This window comes from Oenanthe melanoleuca, chromosome 26 (assembly GCF_029582105.1).
Source record: "Oenanthe melanoleuca isolate GR-GAL-2019-014 chromosome 26, OMel1.0, whole genome shotgun sequence".
NCBI classification, from domain to species: Eukaryota; Metazoa; Chordata; class Aves; order Passeriformes; family Muscicapidae; genus Oenanthe; species Oenanthe melanoleuca.
The window spans coordinates 3,453,650-3,473,670 of record NC_079359.1 but is presented as its reverse complement, the minus strand read 5'-3'; the positions used below and the strand labels follow the sequence as shown (position 1 = coordinate 3,473,670).

Genomic DNA, 20,021 nt, shown 5'->3' with positions numbered 1-20,021 from the left:
CAGCCCTGCCTGCAGCAGCACAGCCCGGAAATAATCCACAGCTCGTCTATAAATACACCTGTGAGTGTCACAGCAGAAGCTCCTGGTCCTTCAGCAAACATGTAACTCCTCGGTTATTTGATGAACACAGCCCTGGCTCAGCCTGGTTCACTCAGGCAATCAGAGCCCAATTAGGGAGTCCTGAATAGCTGGGGTGTGTCTGGGCTGTACTGAGATGAGTTAACTTTAGTGACCAAATCAAACAGGAAACTTCAGAGATCGTGGAAACCTTCAGGTTGGAAAAGACCTTCAAGGTCAAGTCTAACTGGGAGCCCAACTCTGCTAAATCCACAAAAAAAAGTGGTGGGATGACCCAAAAATCCTCCAGGCACCCTCTACAGCACAGTTGGGGGTAACAATCAGGGTTAAAATTTTGACCGTGCTTCTGTTCTAGCAATAAACATTTCATCATGGGCCTCCCACCCAAACTCCCAGCATGTTGTTCCCACCTATGATGGCCCCACTGGCTGGAGCACAGTTACATGTTAACTTCATGAGTTAAGTAATTTGACTTTATAGATGTGTTTTATTTTTTTCCCCCACTTCAATTCTCATTGATTCTAGAATTCTTTTGCTGATCAAGATATATTGTAACAGCACCTTCTGGAATTGTAAGTCTTGGGTTCTGGTGATTGGTTTTTGTTTTTTTTTTTTTTTTTTCTCCCAGAAAGCAAAAGGACGACTGGTCCTGTTGAGGCTTTTTGCCCCCTCATGGAGCTGCTCTTTATCTTTCCTCAAATCAGCTGCTGTGGGAGTGGGGAGCAGCTGCCTGGTTGGGATCAGCTCCACCTCCCTTGGTTCAGGACTAGAACTTCAGTGATTGTGGGTTGTGTGTGAAGAACAGCTCTGGTCAACCCAAGTTCTTCTGAGGGAGTGACATGGATGTACAAGAGAAGCTGGAAAAGCTTCACTGTGGTGATCCTTCCACCACCAACTAGAGGGCAGCTGAAGAGGCAAAAAGCAATCACTTTTAAATAACCAAACACCACAGCCCAGTCCTACTGGGAGGGTCCCAGGTGCAGGGAAGCAGCAGGACTCTGCTCTGCTAGTGTTGAATTAGTGCTGCCCTGCACTAAACAGAAAATAAAAGCTGGGGGGAGGGGAAGGTTCTGTGTCCAGTACTCATGGTCTAACTCAAGTTATTTTTGTAGCAAAGAATTCACTGGGGACACACAGACAAGAAGCCCCAAGGCACCAGAGTCAGGCACCAAGGCAGGGCTGGTCCCCACCCAGCCAGCACAGCCAGGATCCCCCACAGCACAGCAGAGAAATTCACACCAGGCCACAACTCAACACTCTGTGCAAAAGGTTTTCAAGTACCAGCAGTGCAGTAAATCTGAAAAATAGATTTTATTTTAACCAGTGGTATTGTGACATCTTATCTGGCATTACCAATTACAGCAAAATCCATGGATAGAAACAAAATAGCAGATCTCTGCTTTGGGGTGCAGCGTCCTGCCCAGGCAGCTGAGCACAGCAGGGAGTTTGTGCCCCAGGGCTCCCTCAGAGGACAGACTCCAATGAACTCTTCCCACTCACACACAGACACACACACACACACACAACACCGAGAGTTTTTAAAAATCTTGAGCAATATTTCTGCATGAAATCACACTGGAGCATCTACACATAAAATGGCTGATAAAAATAATCTTGCTGTAGGTTTACATAGTATATCTACATTTTCATTTGAATACCCAGACTGCTGGCCCAGCAGAAAAGGGAGGTTTTTTGTCTTGATTTTGTTGGGCTGTGGAGAGTTTTATCCTAGAGCACAACAGAGCTGCTCTCCATCCCGGCCCAGACCTTTATTGAATGTTTGGCCTGAAGAGATCTCTGGGAAGTAGCCTGGGAAGAATCAATGGCTTTGTCATCCACATCCCATCCCTTTGTGCTGCCTCTTCAAACATGGGGCAAAACACCACAAAAACATTCTCTGCCCCACAGGTAACAAGAATACAAAATACTGCAAAAGCCTTTCTCCTCACATACATGGGGACACTGCCCACACAGGATGCCTGCAACAAATTAAAGTCTAAAAATGTTTCCTCCAGAAGCTCTAAAATTGGGCTCCTGAGCTCCCCAGCTACAGATGGAGCACACAAACATGCTAAGAAAACTCCCTCCTGCCAGTCTCTAACTCTGGGCACTTTGCTCATGCAGAGTCCTGGAAAATACAAAATATTTGAACCATGTTTGTATTCAAACATACTCCCTTCTCATGTTTCCTCAGGCAGAGATCAACCTGCTAAGAAATAGCCAAGAAGCTCTTATGTGAGAGGATAAAAAAACCTTCTAGTAAATGTTAGTTTTATGTATATAAATATTTGTATTTAAAGATATAGACAGTGAAAGGGTGATTGTGTGTTTATGCATGCTTATTTCTTTGCTTCGGGTTCCAATACTTTGAAAAAAAAAAATCTTTTCAGGAAATAACTTAAGTTCTGGCACAAGACACTATAGTCATTTCTTTAAAGAATATTTTTTACACTTGATCTCCCAAGAAACCTTTCAGCCCAAGCTCTCCTCCTCTGCAGGGAGGTCAGAACAGAGAAAGAGGTGCATGTTTCTCTGTTGTTGGACGTGACACCCTTCCCTGCTGAAGCCTCTAGGTTGGCAGGTATTTCACAAGGAGCTGCAGCACAGGAGGAAGGGTGCTGTGATTTTATGGCACTGCCTGAGGTACTCAGTAAACACTTCACTGATGATTGAACTGCCCCCAGTGCCATCCCCAAAAAGTAAGGACAAAAATCAAGCAGCTCTACATGCACATACAGCTACAACATGCAAAAACACACCACCTTGGAGGGAACAGAATACACAAATGTGTGGCTAGCAAGGATCTTCCCCAACCTCTGGCTCCTGGGAGATAATGCTGAGAAGCCTCAGAACAAGAGGAGGAGGAAAGGGAAAAACACAGGAATATCCAGTCCAGGGGTTGAAGTTGTTGCCTCAAAGTTACTTCCCAATTACATTGAGTTCATGCCTGGCTACCTGGGAGCCTTCACCCTCACGAACAGTGGGTCAGATTTCCACCCCAGACTTCCTCTCCCCTCTCTCCCATTCATTTAAGGCACAAACATATTTACAGTTTCAAACAACATCTTTTCATGTTCCAAGAATCAGACACTGGAAGGCCTCAACACTCTGCTGCACCAGGAAGATTGGATGTAAATCAGACACCTGGCACTGAACAAGGACATCCCTCAACCCCACCTTCAGTCCTGAAGAAAACAGAGGACTCCCTAAGCCTAAAAACCACCTTGCATTCTTTTTGAGGTTACTCAGTTGTAGGAGAACTGATAAATGGCAATGATTGCAACCAAACCTTTACCTGTCACCTTCCCCACCTCACCCCAGCAGTGCAGACTGTGCTGCACTGCTGCTCTGGAAGAACTAAGTGCAGTCAGAACAGGTCTCCAGAGGCTTGCCCCAGGCTGTACACAGAATACAAGAGCATGCAGCATGTTTACATAGACTCAGCTTCCTTCCCTCCCCCCTCCCTCCCCAGTTCAACACACACAAAACCCCTCCACTAAGGAGAATATTGTTGTGATGAGGCACTTGAACGATAATTGGAGAGTCCCTATGAAAAGGCCTTCCCTTCACAGTGAGTGGGACAAACAGAAGAGAGCAGTTTCTCAGGACTCCATCTCCTCTTGGTCAAGCGGGGGTGGCACAAAGCTGATTACTTCCTCATAAGTCAGGCCTGGGGGAGAAGTGGGACAGAAACTTAGCAGCAGGACTGTGATAGCACTACCAGACACACCTTCATGCAAGAAAACCTGTGACAATCTCAAATGTTCTAAGACTATTTTAAACAAAAAGTATTGTTTAATTAAAACACAGAAGAAAAGAATGGTTACACCACTGTCAGAGACCAACATATACAATAGAAGATACTTCCAGAGCATTGAGGAGATGTAAGTTTGAAAACAAAGATGTTTGTGTGCTCCTAGTAGTAATTAGTTACCAGAGACTATGCTAAATATGCACACAGCATGTGGTAGATTCACTCAGTGTAACAGGATCTACAGCATGCCCACATTTTTATCATTTTCTTCAGTGCCTCTAACCATGGCTTAGCTGAACCTGAGCTCATGGGATGGAGAGAAGACTGAGGGGAGATCATCAAGGTCTGAGAGGGGCAGCTCCATTCTCTGCTCTGTGACAGTGACAGGACCAAGGGAGTGGCTGGAGCTGTGTCAGGAGGGTTGGGTTGGATTTCAGGAAAGGTTCTTCTCCCAGAGGGTGCTGGGCACTGCCCAGGCTCCCCAGGGAAGCCAGAGCTCCAGGGAAGTTTGGACACCACTCTCAGAGATGCACAGGGTGGGATTGTTGTGGAGCTGTAAAGGATCCCTGTACAGGGCCAGAGTCGAACTCCATGATTGCTGTGGGTCCTTTCCAACTCAGGATATTCCACAATTCTACAACCAGCAGAGAAGCTGACTGTGTCACTCCCCTCTCCCAGACTCACTTTTCCATTCCTCAATCTCAAGTTCTCTGCTCTCAAAGGACTGGTCATAGGGGTCAGCCACGGGCTCGTCGTCGGGGTCGTGGTACTGGGCGAAGTAGGCGTGGGCCAGCGCCTCGGCCGCCGTGATGCGCTTGTCCGTGTCCAGCACCAGCATCTTCTCCAGCAGGTCCACAGCTGCAAGAGCACCACACAGCATTTCTCACATCAGCTCTGTCACTCTGCTGTAAAGCTTCTAAAAGCCCAACATAGATGAGGGATCTGTAGTTTCTCAGGACCCGCCCATTATCCAGCAGTTTCTTCCCCTCACACTCCTGGCCCACACGTCCACAAACACAGCCCTGCTCTGCACTACTCCTGGCAATCCCTGTGTCCCAGGACATGCTGGCTTCATTTTCAGGAGAATTCAATAAACAGCTCTTACCCAGGGGATTGGCACCAATAAACACATTTTCAAAGTTCATTTTCGGCATGTAAGACAAAGACTGGATGTAGTTTCTTGCCTGTGGAAATAAATGCTCTGTTGAAGTATCAGCCAATATCCAGCCAGCAACAGCAAGTACTTTTCAACCATCCTGAAGCCCTGGTTATTATGGTCTGTCTCCCTGCTTATTCTGACACTTACTAAGCACATCAGCATTACCCTGCCCCAACTAAGGAACAAGACAGAGGAAGAGCTGACATTACTTGTGTAAAGTAAGACTGGAAAGCAGCGAGGTGCAGGAAGAGCTGACTCCCTGGTGTCCCTGCAAGGCTGGCTGCAGCCTGCTGTCCCTTGCTGAGCTGCACAACACGGCACACAATGCAAAAGCAGCTCACAGCCAGGCTCTCCCCAGTCTCACACACCTGTGGTTGAGCACTGTCCAACTCTCACATCCTCATTTAGTACAAAAACCTTGCAGAAGTGCAGGTAGTTAGTTGCCCACCCCATGCCACATGCAAGCTTTAATTCCCAGAAGTGGTGAACACTCCGAGTGAAGCCCTGCCCTGCAGACCCCCCTGCTGTGCTCAGATCTCACCTCGTGGCTGGGCATCCTGTTAATGAGATATGCAGGGGGCGTTCCCGTCAGACGCATGATCTGCTGAAGCTGGTTAATATCTTAAGTGCCTCGTCAAGGGCTTTGTTAAAATCAGTGCAAAAACCATTTCAAACACAAAACAGTCGCATACAAAAGCATCTCTTCTGCAAACCACAAGGCAAAAGCCATACAGGCAGGGTCCACTAATTTTTTCAACTACCTGTGAAATGTTCAGCAATTACACAAGTGAACACTTAAAGCAATGGAGAATCACTGCTCGGTTGGTTACTGCCAGTACAGAAAGTATTTCTGTCCAGTGGAAGTAGCATTACACTCCAACAAGGTTGTGTTCACATTTCCCAGCAGTTTTAAGCCATCAGAGTAAACATTTCCTTTGGCTGAGCCTACTCCACATTTTCCCTGTGCTGTGCAGCTATAGACAGCCTCAGGAAAATGAACAAAAAATGAAAACAGAAACAAAAACTGTACCCTCTGCACTGGTTACCAGCTTTTTTTTTTTTTTTTTTTTTTCCCCTTGCATAGAAAGTGCAAAGTTTCTTGTGGTGCAAAGTGAAACTGGCTCACAGCTGACACCTTCTGAACAGCTCTGAGTGCCCTTTGACTGGGCTGGGTGACAGAAAGCATTAAATGCAAGATTAGCAAAACATTAGCACTGCATAAAAAAGAGTTAACAGCTATCAGTGAACAGGGAAAGTGAGAGTAAGTAAAGTAATGCAGCAGAAAACCAGAATTTGTTATAGTGACACATGCAAAACCATCAAACACTTAAGAGTTTTGCTTTTCCCATACAATCGAAAAATAAAAAGTAGAAACAGTATTTTAATGCCTTTTTTTCTTTTTTTAATAGACTTGTTTCAAACCTGGATAAGAGCAATTACTTTTATTGTGCAATAATGTTTAAAAAAAGAACCACTTCAACTTACACACACAAATTAATCTTCTGCTTAATTTAGTCAACCTTCCATCGTATGTCTCTTGCTAATCCCCTGTACTGCAAACACCAGAGTAGCCTTAAGGTCAGTTCACAGGGCAGCCAAACCAATCTGGGTTATTCAGCTCTAATCTCTCCAAAGGTGGAACATCCCAGGGCTTTTTACATTGCTGGGATATTCAGCAAGTTGACCAATTTATCCCAATTTGCACTGCACATGCCTTCAGCAGGTGCTATTCAAGGCTAATCTCACATTTGTATTTACAGTCACTGTTAAAAGAACATTAAGTTGCAGCACAACATAATCTTCTCAGCACTTTGCACAGCTCTGATCCTCTGCTGCACCTCACAAGCAGCAGTGACCTCGGTGCTCACTGTGCATTCACCTGCTAATCCCTGCCTCTGATTTATTCACCTTCAGGAACAGGTAGAATTAAAAACAATTTCACACTGTCTTTGCACAAATTCACAATTCAAGTGGCTGGAAATAGAGATCACCCCCAAACAGGGACTGCAGGAAGCCTTTTTGCTGCTCCCCTGGTAAAAGGGCCCTGTACAGCAACATCCCACCCAGCTCAAGTGCAGAGCACACTCTGCTGTGTGCCCTGGAACAGCTGCTACGCAAAGGCACCTAAAAGGCATTTTCTGCTATAAAAACAAAGACATGGCAGCAGTGTTTCAGAAATTAATCACACTACAGAAGGGACTGTGTCTGTTTAGAGGGTAACACACCTGCTCCTATTTAGAAAGATCTCTGGGTATGCAATCAGAAATAACAACTGAGACAAGCCTCAAGCTCTTAGCTGTGAAAAATACTTCCCCAGTAACACCTGATCATACAATAGATCACAAAGCAAAAACCCACAAACTGAGAGAAAAGTCACGAAGCAGCAAATGAGAATAGGAAAGGATGAAATCATACCATAGGCAGAGGTAAGAGGAATAAAGATCAGATACACAAAGCATAAGAACTTAAAGCCATCCAAGAGCAAAGAATTACAAATGAATAGAAATAACAGAAAATAAATCCCAACACATTCTACAGATAGACTACAGGAGGACAACACACAAACTTGGGACTTCTGAAAGGGCAGATATTACAATCAAAGTGTAAACTCACAGACTCTGAGGAGATTTTCTTCAAAAGCTCAGGCCCTGGGGTTCCAACGAGTCTCAAAATGAGCTTCAACTGATCAATATCTAATGATGGACCATAAAGGAAAATGCTGGGAGAAATCAAAATGAAAAGTGCAACATATCACCCTAGTAATGTTGAAAATTAATTCCTGCCAAGGCCTTGACTGAAAAGCTATTTTAGGCAAACCATATTCATTCCTCCTGTTTACAACTGAATATAACTGAGCTCCCTCTGTATCAGACAGATTGAACATCTTGTCATGCATTGAATTGGGCACTGCATCCTGAACTGTTTTGGAGCAGAAATCTTTTGCCCCACTGGCAAAGGCTGAATTTCCATGCTCCCTTCACCCCCTCAGGCCCCACACCAAGCTGCAGTTAGCAGGATTAGGTTGTATTAGTGACAGCTGAAGTAAAGCAGAAGGCTGGAAAGGGTAGGCACTCATTAAGAAAGTCAAGGCTTTTTGTGAACACCTTCCAAGCTCACTCAGCCACTTCTTAATCTCAGAAGGTGAGGAAATGGTTGGACCCTGCTCATTCCCTGCAGCATCACTTCACCAAGGGCACACCCTGCCCAGCCAGGGCAGCTGGCACAGGGCAGGGATCAGAGCACCTGCACATCCCTGCTGCAGCAGCAGGAGAAACAGAGCAGGGCTCAGCTCTCAGGGTGGAACATTGCAGATGGAAAGGTTTTAGCAGCACGTGCCAGCCTGAGCTGTGCCCCCTAACAATGCCTGGATGACAAAACTCACAACTGAGGGGGAAAATCCAGCAAAGACACTTTTATGTCTAAATCTCCAGATACTAAGGACACACAAAGCATCCTTTTTAAAACCACCAAACATAACCTCCCTTCTTCCCTGAATTATCCTTCACAGGGATTTCACTGTCTGTAATGTTTATATTTACCTTTAAAATTATACCAAAGTAGCTACACAAATTTTTTTAGACAATCCTGTTTTCTGGGATCAATGACTTCCTGATGGCCTAAGATACAGCTGCAGCTCCTTCTTACAGTATCTTTTAATTTTAGTACTACAAGAACTTAAACTGTTTAAAAAAACCCTAGAAAACTCAGAGTTGCTGTAATACTGGCAAACTGTATGAAGGAAATCACCAATGCTTTGCTAAAACCTTAATCTTTTAAAGTAAACTTTGATCTAAAGTTTTATCTATCAAATTAAGAGCCCTGAAATTAGCACTTTGTCAGAAAAGCTGAATTAATTTTTCACTTGTAAAGTTACTTTGCAAACTTTTAGCTACTCAAAACACACAAAATCTAAGAGTAAACCAAATATCTAGTTAGATTTAGCACAGCTGAATTGCTGAAGAGTCAATGCTTAAAATGAGATCAGAAAATCCACTCCTGTAGGAGAATTAGCAAAGGACACTCTATTAACCACAACTGGCTCATTTAAATTAGATTTTCTTCAGAGCTATTTAAAACAGTCTTTACTTCTTTCACTTATTCTTGTGCAAGCAGCAGTTGAAGTGCAAATTTTAGATTGCTAACATGCCACAGCTCAGTTTAAATATTAAAGTGATTTAAAGGCATTTAAGAGCCTGTGCACTGGTGTGCCAACAATATTGCTGCCCTGTTTGCCAGTGGAAGATACTTCCCAGATAAACAAGAAAAAATACAGAAAATTGAACTGGCACTGCCAAAACCCAATCCTGCTTCTGGTTTTAGGCCTGCCATCTATAACCTGCTGAACTGAGCATTCTTTAACTATAGGGCCCACCACCTCCCAGAGAAATGAGCCACAAGCAATTAAAGACAGGAAAGAGATTTAGTAAATACAAAGCAGAAGAAAAACACCACCACATGTGCATGGAGAAGGAAAGCACAGCATGCAAACCCCAAGTGCCATCCTCAAGCTACTCCCAAGGACTGATGAGGGATTCTAAAATTCAGAAAATAACCTGCTATCACCTCCAGCAGCAAATCTCACAAGATTGTAAGAGCTTATCCAGGCAAAGCAAAGTTCCAAGTTGTTTTAGTTGCCACCACAAGCAAGAATAAGGTGTATCAGAAGAATATGTAATTTCAGACTGGTTAGTTATCATGGAAGTTTCATAATACTGAATAAAAATAGGAATAAAGACACTCTTCAGAGTTTAAGGGAACACAGTCAACTTAAAACATACAGAAAAAGCTAAACTAGCACAAGAAAAATCTAGATATTCATATTTTTACTTTATATGATTTTATGTAAGTTAAATATTCAAAGAAAGTCAAATTTCCTAGTTACTTGTATGAATCATTCACATTACAAGAGCTGTAAAAATTCAATATATGTGACAGATACAACAATACCAACAAGAAAGCCTCAGCTAAGCCTCCCATGCACAGAATATGTTGAGTTGGAAGGGACCCACAAGGATCAGAGTCCAATGCCTGAAGGATTCTGATTTTCATCACCTCCTTTTTTGGTCTCTGACTTCTTTCCCAGAATCTTGATCTCATTCTCCACCTCCTTGCAGAGATTTTACCAGTATTAGAAATCCATCTTTCATCCAAATGCTTCTACCCATAATTAAAATAGCAATAATTCAATTATCTTACATTCAGTTGTAAATTAGAAGTATTTCAGCAATCCTGCAGAGCTAAGCCCAAATTAACCACAGTCTATTTTTCTAAGAGTATCTCAATTTTTGCTTTAAGTCAATGACAGCTGTGTTTAGAATCTCTATGGATACAGAATTTTAAACTCAACATTCATTTATCAGAGGCATAATCATCACAGACAGCATTGAAAATCATAACTTCAGAGTCCAGCTTTATTGCTTACCTGATGAAATGAACTCACAGCTTACCTGCACTGAACAGGTGCATCCCCAGGCTGCACAAAGAAATGTGATGGACTGTAAATATCAGCACAGGACCAACATTTCAAACAAGAACCATCTGAACAGGGGGATGATCATCCTAAGAAGCCATTACATATCCTGTCACTCTAATTCTGGAAATGTAAGGCTACACAGTCGAGAAAATTTACATCTTGAGACCAAAAACAAAGAACTACTTCAAATTTTCAGCTGTAAAACAGGAGCAGTTTTCAGCAACACAAAGTCACATTGCCTCCAACTGCACAGGGAGTTTTCTAGAACTGCAGTGTATTTGGCTACTGGACACAAGGCAAACATACCTTGAATTATTCATGCTAATATTAATTCCAAAGTCAGTAAGTCAGCAATTGTACAGTGACACTACAGGAGGAACAAAGGCCTCTGCAAATGGGGGTACAATGAAATTATTAAGTGCCCAGAGCTACCCAACAGGATCTAAACCTGGAAAATCCCTTCAACTCTCTCCTAAGATAATACACATATGAAGATTTCAAAGAGCATTGCAAGACAGAAAGAAACTAGAACTGACTTAATTCTGCTTGCTGTCTTTAGATGTGACAAAACTGGAGTGAAAGCTGCCAGCCTGGGTCCTTCCAATCCATGCACAAACAAGATTCAGAACCAACCCTGCTCCCCTTTGAGTTTTAAACTCATGTTCAAAAAGCACAATTGAGGAACCACACAGAAGGACTGGAAGAATTACAATTCTACAAAGTTTTGTCTAAGATAGGAAAGGATTGGGTCTGTTTTTCTTAAATCTAAGCAACTCAGAACAGAAAGAGCATTTAATTAAAAAGCATTACTGCCATTTGCAAAAGAAATTGAGCATTTAAGGTAAATCATCACAAGCATCTGCTGGGAGACATAAATTAGTGAAGTACCTTATTATGATAAAACAAACAAATTAAATGAAGTAAACTTCATTTTGCATTGCAGATATCAGTGGCTTTAATTTACAGCTAAGAATAGAGTTGGAGAAAAAAACTTCTCAGACTTAAAAGAATCACCATTTTGTTCAATTCATAAATACCACAAAATAAAATCATGCAGCATTTCTCACACATTACAAATCCTAATTCAAGTATTTTAGTTGCAAGCATCAAGTTCTTTACAATCTGAAGTGTCACTGTTGCTAGGGTCAAATAATGGCAACAGCTTTTGCTTTGTTTGAATGAACAATTCTTGGTATCTCAGTTTTTCTTAAAAGGAACCAAAAAAAAACAACTTTTCAAACCAACCTACACATGCTGAATCAACAGATAAAAATATACCAGCTTTTGTTTAATTCAGTTTCTGTCTCTGATAACAGAAAAATACAGCAGAGATGACTACACAGTACAGTACAACAAATCCAAAAAATTTGGAGAGAAATTATGAGATGGAGTCAAGCAGAAAGAGAAGAGAGGATAAAGTTAAATTTCACTGAAAAGGGAGGTGACACTGAAAGCTGGAATGAAAGCTTCTCTTCAGGAGGGAGTTTTGGAACCCAGATGCTTTCTGAAGGTAAATTACACAGAATTTTAAACACCAGCTTTCTTTTCATCAAGTGCTAACATACTTGAATTAACTGACATAAATACCAACACATTAACAAAAGTTATTAAAATGAACAAACTGTGGTTGAAATAATAAACTTGGGTAAAAGGTGGGCAATGTAATTTTCTCTGGCAAATTAAAGCCCAATTTCTAGGCAATGAAAAATCTTGCCAGTAGTAAATTACACCCCAGTCTTGTGTGGCTGAGCAAAAATCTTAAGTGCAACAATTTGCATCAAGTCTCACTTCCAATTTCCTGGGGAAAATATGACCAAAGCTCACAAAGTCCTCTCAAATTTGCCAAAGTGTCCTATCCAGTCCACTTTGATGAGGCAAAAAAATATTTTGGAAAGATCTTATTTAAGGTTGATTTTTCACACCAGTACAAGCACACTTTGAAAGAAGTTCACAGTCTGTCTACAGTCAAGCATGGAAATGGAACTTAAACATTTCAGAGCAATTTTAATGAGAACCTTGGCACTAAAGAACCTGCAAAGCCACTGCTTTCACAGCCAGGATACCTCCAGGATAAAAAGAAGAGAGGCCAGAAGGGAATCACATTTGCAAGAAACCTGAAGCATGAGAGGATTCTTGGCAGACATCCATGCAAGTGTTAGCTAAAAACTCAACTAATAAATTTAAATAAACTTAAAGGAAAGTAACAGAAACAAACAGCATGTAAAACTAGTGATGACAAGAGACAATAAAGAGGAACAGATGTGCAGCAAAATCAAGAACTCACCTCCTTGTACTGTGAGTAAAAGAAGCCATTAATTTAAAAGCAAACAAGCAAAAGTCCATAACTAAACACAGAACTTATTTCCTTGTCAATTATGTGAAAATGAAGATCTAATTTCTAACAAGAAATTACTTCTAAAGGATACGGTCTGTGCCAGGGAACAATGTTCTTCCAGTCAACAGCTCAGCCATAATGCATCCCACTGACCAAATATCAACTGAACAAAATAAAAGAGAAAACAAAGCATGATGCATCAAAATACAGCCTGAGCAGAACCATCCCATCCAACCAGTGCAAACAACCCCATCCTTAATCAGCCTCATGGCCCTGAAGCAATCTGAAATACACTGCAAGCTAACTGGTACTATTCTCTGTCATCAAAACTTGAACAAATAGCAAAATTCAAGATCAGGCAACTCTTTCTTCCAGACTATAACATGACCTGAACACCAAAGAGCTGGGGAGGAATCTAAACCATCCACGAGGAATAAACCTGTCCAAGAGGACTCTGAGGAATGGATTTGCATGTGGCTTTACCTAAATGCTACCCAATATTGCACTGAAGATAAAAGACAAGCCCATACTTGTGTCCGAGAGGGGGAAAAACCCACAAGGTACTGATATGTGAAATTGGGGTAGCACTTAATTTTCTTTGGTGCTCTCCTGTACAAGAACTATTCTCAGACTTTGATTTTTTTTCTCTGAACCAATCTGCTGGAGAGAAGACACTGGAAACTGTGAGGATGATAAACCTGTGAAGTAGTGGCTAACAGGACAGGAAAGGATGAGAGATTTATCCACTTTTTATCATTTCTTCACACCATAGCTCAGACATTCTCCTCATCCAGACACATTCCAGTCACTTAATTTAAAAACCACTCTGTCAGGAAAAGCAAGGGATAAGTGCTGACAATATTTTGCTGATTGCAGTTGCAAAGGTTCAAATTTAAAGAAGCCTGGTGAATGCTGTCACAATGATTCTTCCATCTGAGAGTCTGTGGTTCAAACACCAACTCTGAAGCATAATCACCAAGAGTAACTTATGCAATCAGATGAAGGGGAAGTACGTGCAAGGAAAATCTCTTTTTTTCCCCTCACAATTCAGAAACTTGACAAAAGACAGAATTCTTGTGCTGGCTGAAGGCATTACCTGTCTGGTTGTAGTGCATCCAGTTCAGCATGATCTCAGGAGCCCTGTACCACCGGGTGGCCACGTACCCAGTCATCTCATCATCTGTGTGCCGGGCCAGCCCGAAATCCAGGATCTGCAAACACAGAACACCAACCACTGCAGGGCAACAGTGCCAGCTACCCAGCACAAACAACCAGGCAAGCACTGAACTGGGGACAGGAAAAGTGGGAGAGCTGCAAAAACAGATTATGAAACCAAATTTCACAACCTGTGAAAAGACACTAGGCTAGAACAGCGTAGGACTTGACAATCAGAATTATGTCTGGGTATCTTGTCTCCAAAACAAGTAAACACAAACCAGAGCTGTTAACTCTGCACTTTCATGATGATTCACTAAAAACACACAAAACCCACATCCTTACAACTCTACAGCAGGGAAGCATGCTATTACTTTTCTATGAAAGTATTTTCAAAAGGAATTTTTTTGACACTTAAGTTGCAAGGGACATTCACCCAAATCTCAGTCAAACAAATCAGATTTTTTAATTACATTACCTTTAGCTCACAGTCTTCATTAACAGCGAGGTTACTAGGCTTTAAATCCTAAAAAATTAAACACCATCATTAACAGTGGAATATGTGTTGTTTCACAAGTCTGAAATAAAATTGCAAATGGAAATGAAAATACAGATTCTGAGTGCAAATACAAACTTTGAATAAATTATTTTATCATAGAATTAGAAATCTCTCCTGTGGTTCTCAAATGTGTCACATATAACCAAAAATACAACACTGTACTGCATATTTGTATTTAAGAGAAAAGCTAATTCACAAAGGAAAATTAGGGATCTTGATAACCACTTTCCTGGTTTAAAATTATTACTACTTAACCAAAATAATTCTCAGAAAATTTTCTCTTGTTTCTCTTAGTGCTACAAGAGAAGTCTGTGCTTCATTTTTTAAAGATATTGTTTCACTACAGGAAATAATCTTAGAATGAATACTCACCCTGTGTATTATGTCAGCTGAATGGATGTACTGTAAAATAAGATGACAAAATTTATGTAACAGTCCAAGCAGCCACCTCCTCATCTCTTCCCTAGAAAACACTGCCCTACCCCAGCCCACACAACTGAGATGCTCCAGTCTGGCTGCAGAAGGAACCAGCTGTGTGTCTGTGGGTTCCAGGTGGGTGTTCCAGTTTGCCTCTCCTTAGGAACACCCAGGAGTGCTGCCACCTCAGTGGAACAACACAAGTAAACAAAAACTGAAGAAATGGAAAATTCACAGCCAGAGCAGACTAGAGTGCATCACAATACATCATTTTCCAGACTCTGCCCATAGGAACACAAAACATTTTAGGTAACCTCAATGATGCAGAGCTCCAGAGAGGCAGAAATGAAAGAACAATAATAAAATGTTGTTCTACAATACTTTAGGGAAGTTAGAGAACCCCTCTATGCACTCATTGAATCTCTGAGGATGTAGCATTCAGCAGGAACCTTCACCCCCACGGTGAGCTGTCCCCATTCAGGGAGGACAGGGGGACTCACCTTCAGGCCCCGAAGGATCTGGTAAATGAGGAACTGCACGTGGTCATCAGTGAGCTTCTGGCATTTCACAATGTTGTTCAGGTCTGCTCCCATGAGATGTGTCACCAAGTACCTGGGAACAAAAGCAAACATGTGGGCAATGAAGCAATCTCTTGAATAGGATTAGGATAAAAATTCCCTATAAATCTCCAGTAGCAGAGCTGACTGTCCCAAAGCACGTTGTTCAATGAAGCATAGATGGTGACACTTTAAATAATGCAGCAAATTAATACAGTGATTCCAACAGCACTGGGCAGTAAACAATTCTGACAAGTCCAATAGCTTAGGATTTACTTTAACTTTGTGCTGGAATTCAGGATGATTTATGAGTGATAGCAGAAAAATTAAAGACAAGTATTTCTGTCATAACCTGGGAGGCATAAGGAGATACAAAAGACATTTCGTTGCAATCTTCAGAGAAGTTACCTACACATCATTGAATTCTTCTAGTGATTTGGCAGGGGTGAACACGTCCAACAAGCCAATCACCTAAACAGAAAACAGCAAAGAGAAAAGCTGTGAAATATATTTACAGCATACTGTGATACAGTTACTAAGATCCTTTGTGGCACTGAAGTATTTATTCCAGGAGATGTTTCATTTCCATCTGTTCAGTGTTGTGCTTTATGCAAGCTAACAAGGAACTTGAAAACCTGAGGCAGACACACGTGAGAATTCTGCAGCTCCATTTACTTGCTCAAATCATCATGAACTAGATACAGGATATAAAAAACACCTCATGTCCAAGCCCCTCAAACCACCACACCTTCCACATTTGCTGGCGTGTTCTGTGCCACATAAAACCAAATTTTTTTTTTCAAAATTGAGATCTGAATAGTCAAGTCAGTAGCACTAATGTGTCTGCCTGAAGCAGCTCTGATCATCTCTGCATCTGCAGGGTTTTTAAATCACAACCTAGATACACTTCCCACAGATAAATGAAGCTATGATAAACTGATTATATAGATATATATCTGAAAAAATAACTTTACTTCCTTTTATTCCTTACTCTTAAAGATACATAGGCTCTTTGCAATGCTAATAAAAAAATATTAATGAATCTCAGACAGTTGTAGTCACAAACTGATTTTCACTGCTCAACCTTATTAGGTTTTTTTGTGTGAGTGTCAATAGATAAATCAAAGCTTTCCTGTTTGAAGAATATCTCAGGTATGAGACAAGGTCCAGAAAGAAACTCCTGAGTACTACTGTGTTTTTTACAAGGGCATGTCATGATACAAAGGACAATTGATTTCCACTGAAAAAGGGTAGATTTACATCAGATACTAGGATGAAACAGGCTGGATGGGACTGGGAGCAACCTGATCCAGTGGAAAGTACTCCTGCCATGGCAGGGGGTAAAATTGGATGATCTTAAGGAGCCTTCCAACCCAGAGCATTTGATATTCCTATGGATAATGAGCAGGATCACAAGTTACCTCTAGTGCTGAGACAATAGTATCACACAGGAAGAATTACTGACAGTAATACACACGTGCAGCACAAGTTGCAGGGATGTGAGCCACACTGAAAGCATCAAGATGATTTATGGGATAGCAACTGCTGAAACCACAGCACACAACCACTCCTGCCACAGCAGAACTTTGAACAGACCAGCCAAGGAGATCCTTACAATCAGACTATGCTGCTTGGCTTTTTGTGTTAGGCAACCCTCCTGGCTTTGCTCAGCTCATGTTCAAAGAGTATTTCCCTTCTGCTAGGACAAAAGAAATCAAGAGCCTTCCTTTCTTCTTGATGTTCTGACAGCTCTATTAAGAGCTGGTTATGAGAACTTTTGCCCCCACTGCACACAGAATTTGCTCCAAACACCATGCAGTATAAATATGTTGGCATGTTAAAGTCACACACAGAGGAGGCTGGTCAGGCAATTGTCTTCTATATCAAATGGAAGCTTTATCAAAAAACAGTTCAATATAACATTTGCCACATTCTGGTTTGTTTCCTTGTTGATGATTAAGTGTATGAACAGCCATCTCATTTCCACCCCTTCACCACCACCCCTTTTTTCCTCCCTATTTTACCCACAGGAATCTAATGAATGTCTGCTTCATAACTTTCTGACACAGGCAAGCCAAAAAAAAATTATTAAGACTAAAAACAAACTTTGGGATTTTCTTTCTTTAAATAAATGCATAACATAACAAAAATTGCAGTTTACTACAAGTAACCAGGAGAATGTGACACCACCTGTGTCCCAAATCCTTATGAACTTACTAAATAGCAATTTTGAGATTATTCTAGAAAATACTAAGATTTTTTAATACAAAATTGGTTATTTTGGGGGTTTTAGGGGTTGTTTTTTATATCCTACATCAGTAGAAATCAAGCAGTTTTGTTTACTGCATGATATTAGAGATAAGCTCTAGTACTTTTAACTACTGCAAGCTTTGCATTTAGCATTAGGAAAAAAAAACCACATGCACCAAGGTATTTAAAAGCAATCCTGCTGGATGCTCAGTCCAACCTGGGGAGAGCATTTCACTCACATTTTCGTGTTTCATGTGCTTGAGCAGCCGCAGCTCCCGGTAGGTTCTCTTGGCGTGGATGATGGACTGGAAGGGCCGCGACAGCTTCTTCACCGCCACACGCAACCCAGTCTTTGTGTCAAAGGCAGAGCTGCAGCACAGAGCAACCAAATCAGCAAAATAACTTTAAATCAATACCTTCAAATCCACAGTTAGCTAGACACTGTGTTACAGGCAACACCATTTCTCCAATGGAAATGGTTTCTAGGTATCCTGGTCCGTGACCTGCACGCCACCCAAAATCTCCACTTATTTACACAACTCTTGGTTTCTGCAGAAAATGTTTAAAAGATGAGTCTTGTCCACACAGAAAAGGGAAATCTTGTAGAAAAAAAGAGAAATGTTTATGGCTTTGCTGTCTGAAGTGCTCTTAAACATAATTATGCACTAAAACTCTGGAGAGTAGAGTACTTGTAAATACTATCACTATTCCTAAACACACTTGATCATAAAATGCTATGCTCAAAATACTGTTTTTATGGCTTAAAGCCATACAAAAATCCAGGACTTGTGCATAATAAAATCAATTATGACTGTTGTTAATCTGAACTGAAGCTGAAATGAAATTTCTTTGGTAAATCCCATCCAATTCACCAAGTTCAGTTATAGAAAAGTGATGTGAATAAATAATACATAGCAGCACCAAAACTTGTTCCTTTAGCAGAAACCTTGTACATATAAATAGTATTTTTTCTTAAGAGTCCATGAGGACTTATTTAGTCCTATTCAGTAACTAAATACATACATATATATATATAGTACAGTAAAATTATATTTTAAGTAATTCCTTATGCAACTTATAAAAGCTCTGGTCTGTCCAAAAGGAAGGAGGAGGAGAAAGAGAGGATGTGAAATCAACACCCAACTCAAGACAACAAATATGGGGAAAGTATGGAATGTAAAGAGTCATACAAGGACAATACTTGTTGATTTTCCTGCTGTATTTATGATTCAGGTAAATTCCTGATTCCATTTAAGAGTGAGTATGCACTAGTTCTTGATAAACATCAAGCAAAAAGGAATGCTATATATTATAAAGGGAAAGTGTGAAATATAAAGCTTAACTAACAAAGCTCAAAACCAATCCCAAGAGCAGTCCTGGAATAAACCCACAATTCCATATGCAAACCACAACACCCACCCCAGCAAAGGAGCTATTTGAAATCAATGCAGCTGTCATTTACTTTTAAAGCAACCACCAAGAATTAACCTGCAAAAAGACTCCTTATCTCAAATTTGCCCAGTTTCCAAGGAATTTGGTAAATGAGGTTTATGAGAAATAGAAAACACACCACCAGCACCGTTCTGTGAGCAGTGACCCTTCCCCCAGGCCCTGGCAGGGAGTGGAAAATCCCTCTGTGCACAGTGGAAGAAGAGCATCTCCCTTTCTATAAAGGGCATCCACAGAGTGGAAAGAGCTCTCTGGAAAACACACAGGAGTACACCAGGTCACAGGAGCAGCAACCTGCCAGAGCTGAATTCCTCAAGCTATGTCAGAAAACACCCATTAGCAACTACTTCCACGTGAAAGTTATCCCTTATGCCTCAGCCTGGCACACAAAAGAAGCCATCAAGCACTCATTTCTTAATGTTGATTTCAAGTTCTCAAGTTTTCACACATCAATAGGGGGAAAAAAACCCCCAGTATTTAAGTGGCAACACTTCATGAAATTTAGAATTCAAGATTTTTCGGCCTCAGGTAAAATTCACCATCTTGCAGTACACAAATATTCCTAGTTCAGCCTGAAATTACATGTCAGCTTTTTACTGATACATAAGGTGTTTTCTAGGATTTAGAGCAAAAATAAGAGTAGTCATCATCATTCAGCACATGCTGATATAAATTAGTCATGGACCTTCACCAGTTTCCAAACACTTCAGGTACAAAATGCAGCAAATACCAGTTACTCTCATCTTACAAAGAAGGGGATCCCCTGCATCTCAGACCTTCACTGTTCCACAGTCAAATTTCTCTTTTGGTTCCCAAGATTTTGAGATTTCAGAGG

General features: G+C 41.2%; 1 protein-coding gene across 3 annotated transcripts; it reads right to left on the bottom strand.

Annotated features, from left to right (window-relative positions):
- Window positions 1-1,365: 1,365 nt before the first annotated feature.
- Window positions 1,366-18,118, bottom strand: MAPK14 (mitogen-activated protein kinase 14). Of its 3 annotated transcripts, none has more exons than XM_056511380.1 (11): window positions 17,977-18,118; window positions 15,900-15,958; window positions 15,431-15,542; window positions 14,886-14,915; window positions 14,433-14,480; window positions 13,896-14,010; window positions 12,891-12,962; window positions 5,533-5,612; window positions 4,938-5,016; window positions 4,517-4,690; window positions 1,366-3,748 (listed from the first exon to the last, which is right to left on the bottom strand). In XM_056511380.1, the coding sequence occupies exons 1-11, from the start codon at window positions 17,989-17,991 to the stop codon at window positions 3,681-3,683; spliced, it is 852 nt and encodes a 283-aa protein (XP_056367355.1). In that variant the 5' UTR covers window positions 17,992-18,118; the 3' UTR covers window positions 1,366-3,680. The 3 variants fall into 3 exon arrangements, with proteins under 3 accessions (XP_056367355.1, XP_056367357.1, XP_056367356.1); XM_056511382.1 differs by lacking the exon at window positions 5,533-5,612 and adding an exon at window positions 7,605-7,684 and having other exon boundaries at window positions 17,977-18,106; XM_056511381.1 differs by lacking the exons at window positions 5,533-5,612; window positions 17,977-18,118 and adding an exon at window positions 7,605-7,684 and having other exon boundaries at window positions 15,896-15,958.
- Between the last annotated feature and the right edge of the window lie 1,903 nt (window positions 18,119-20,021).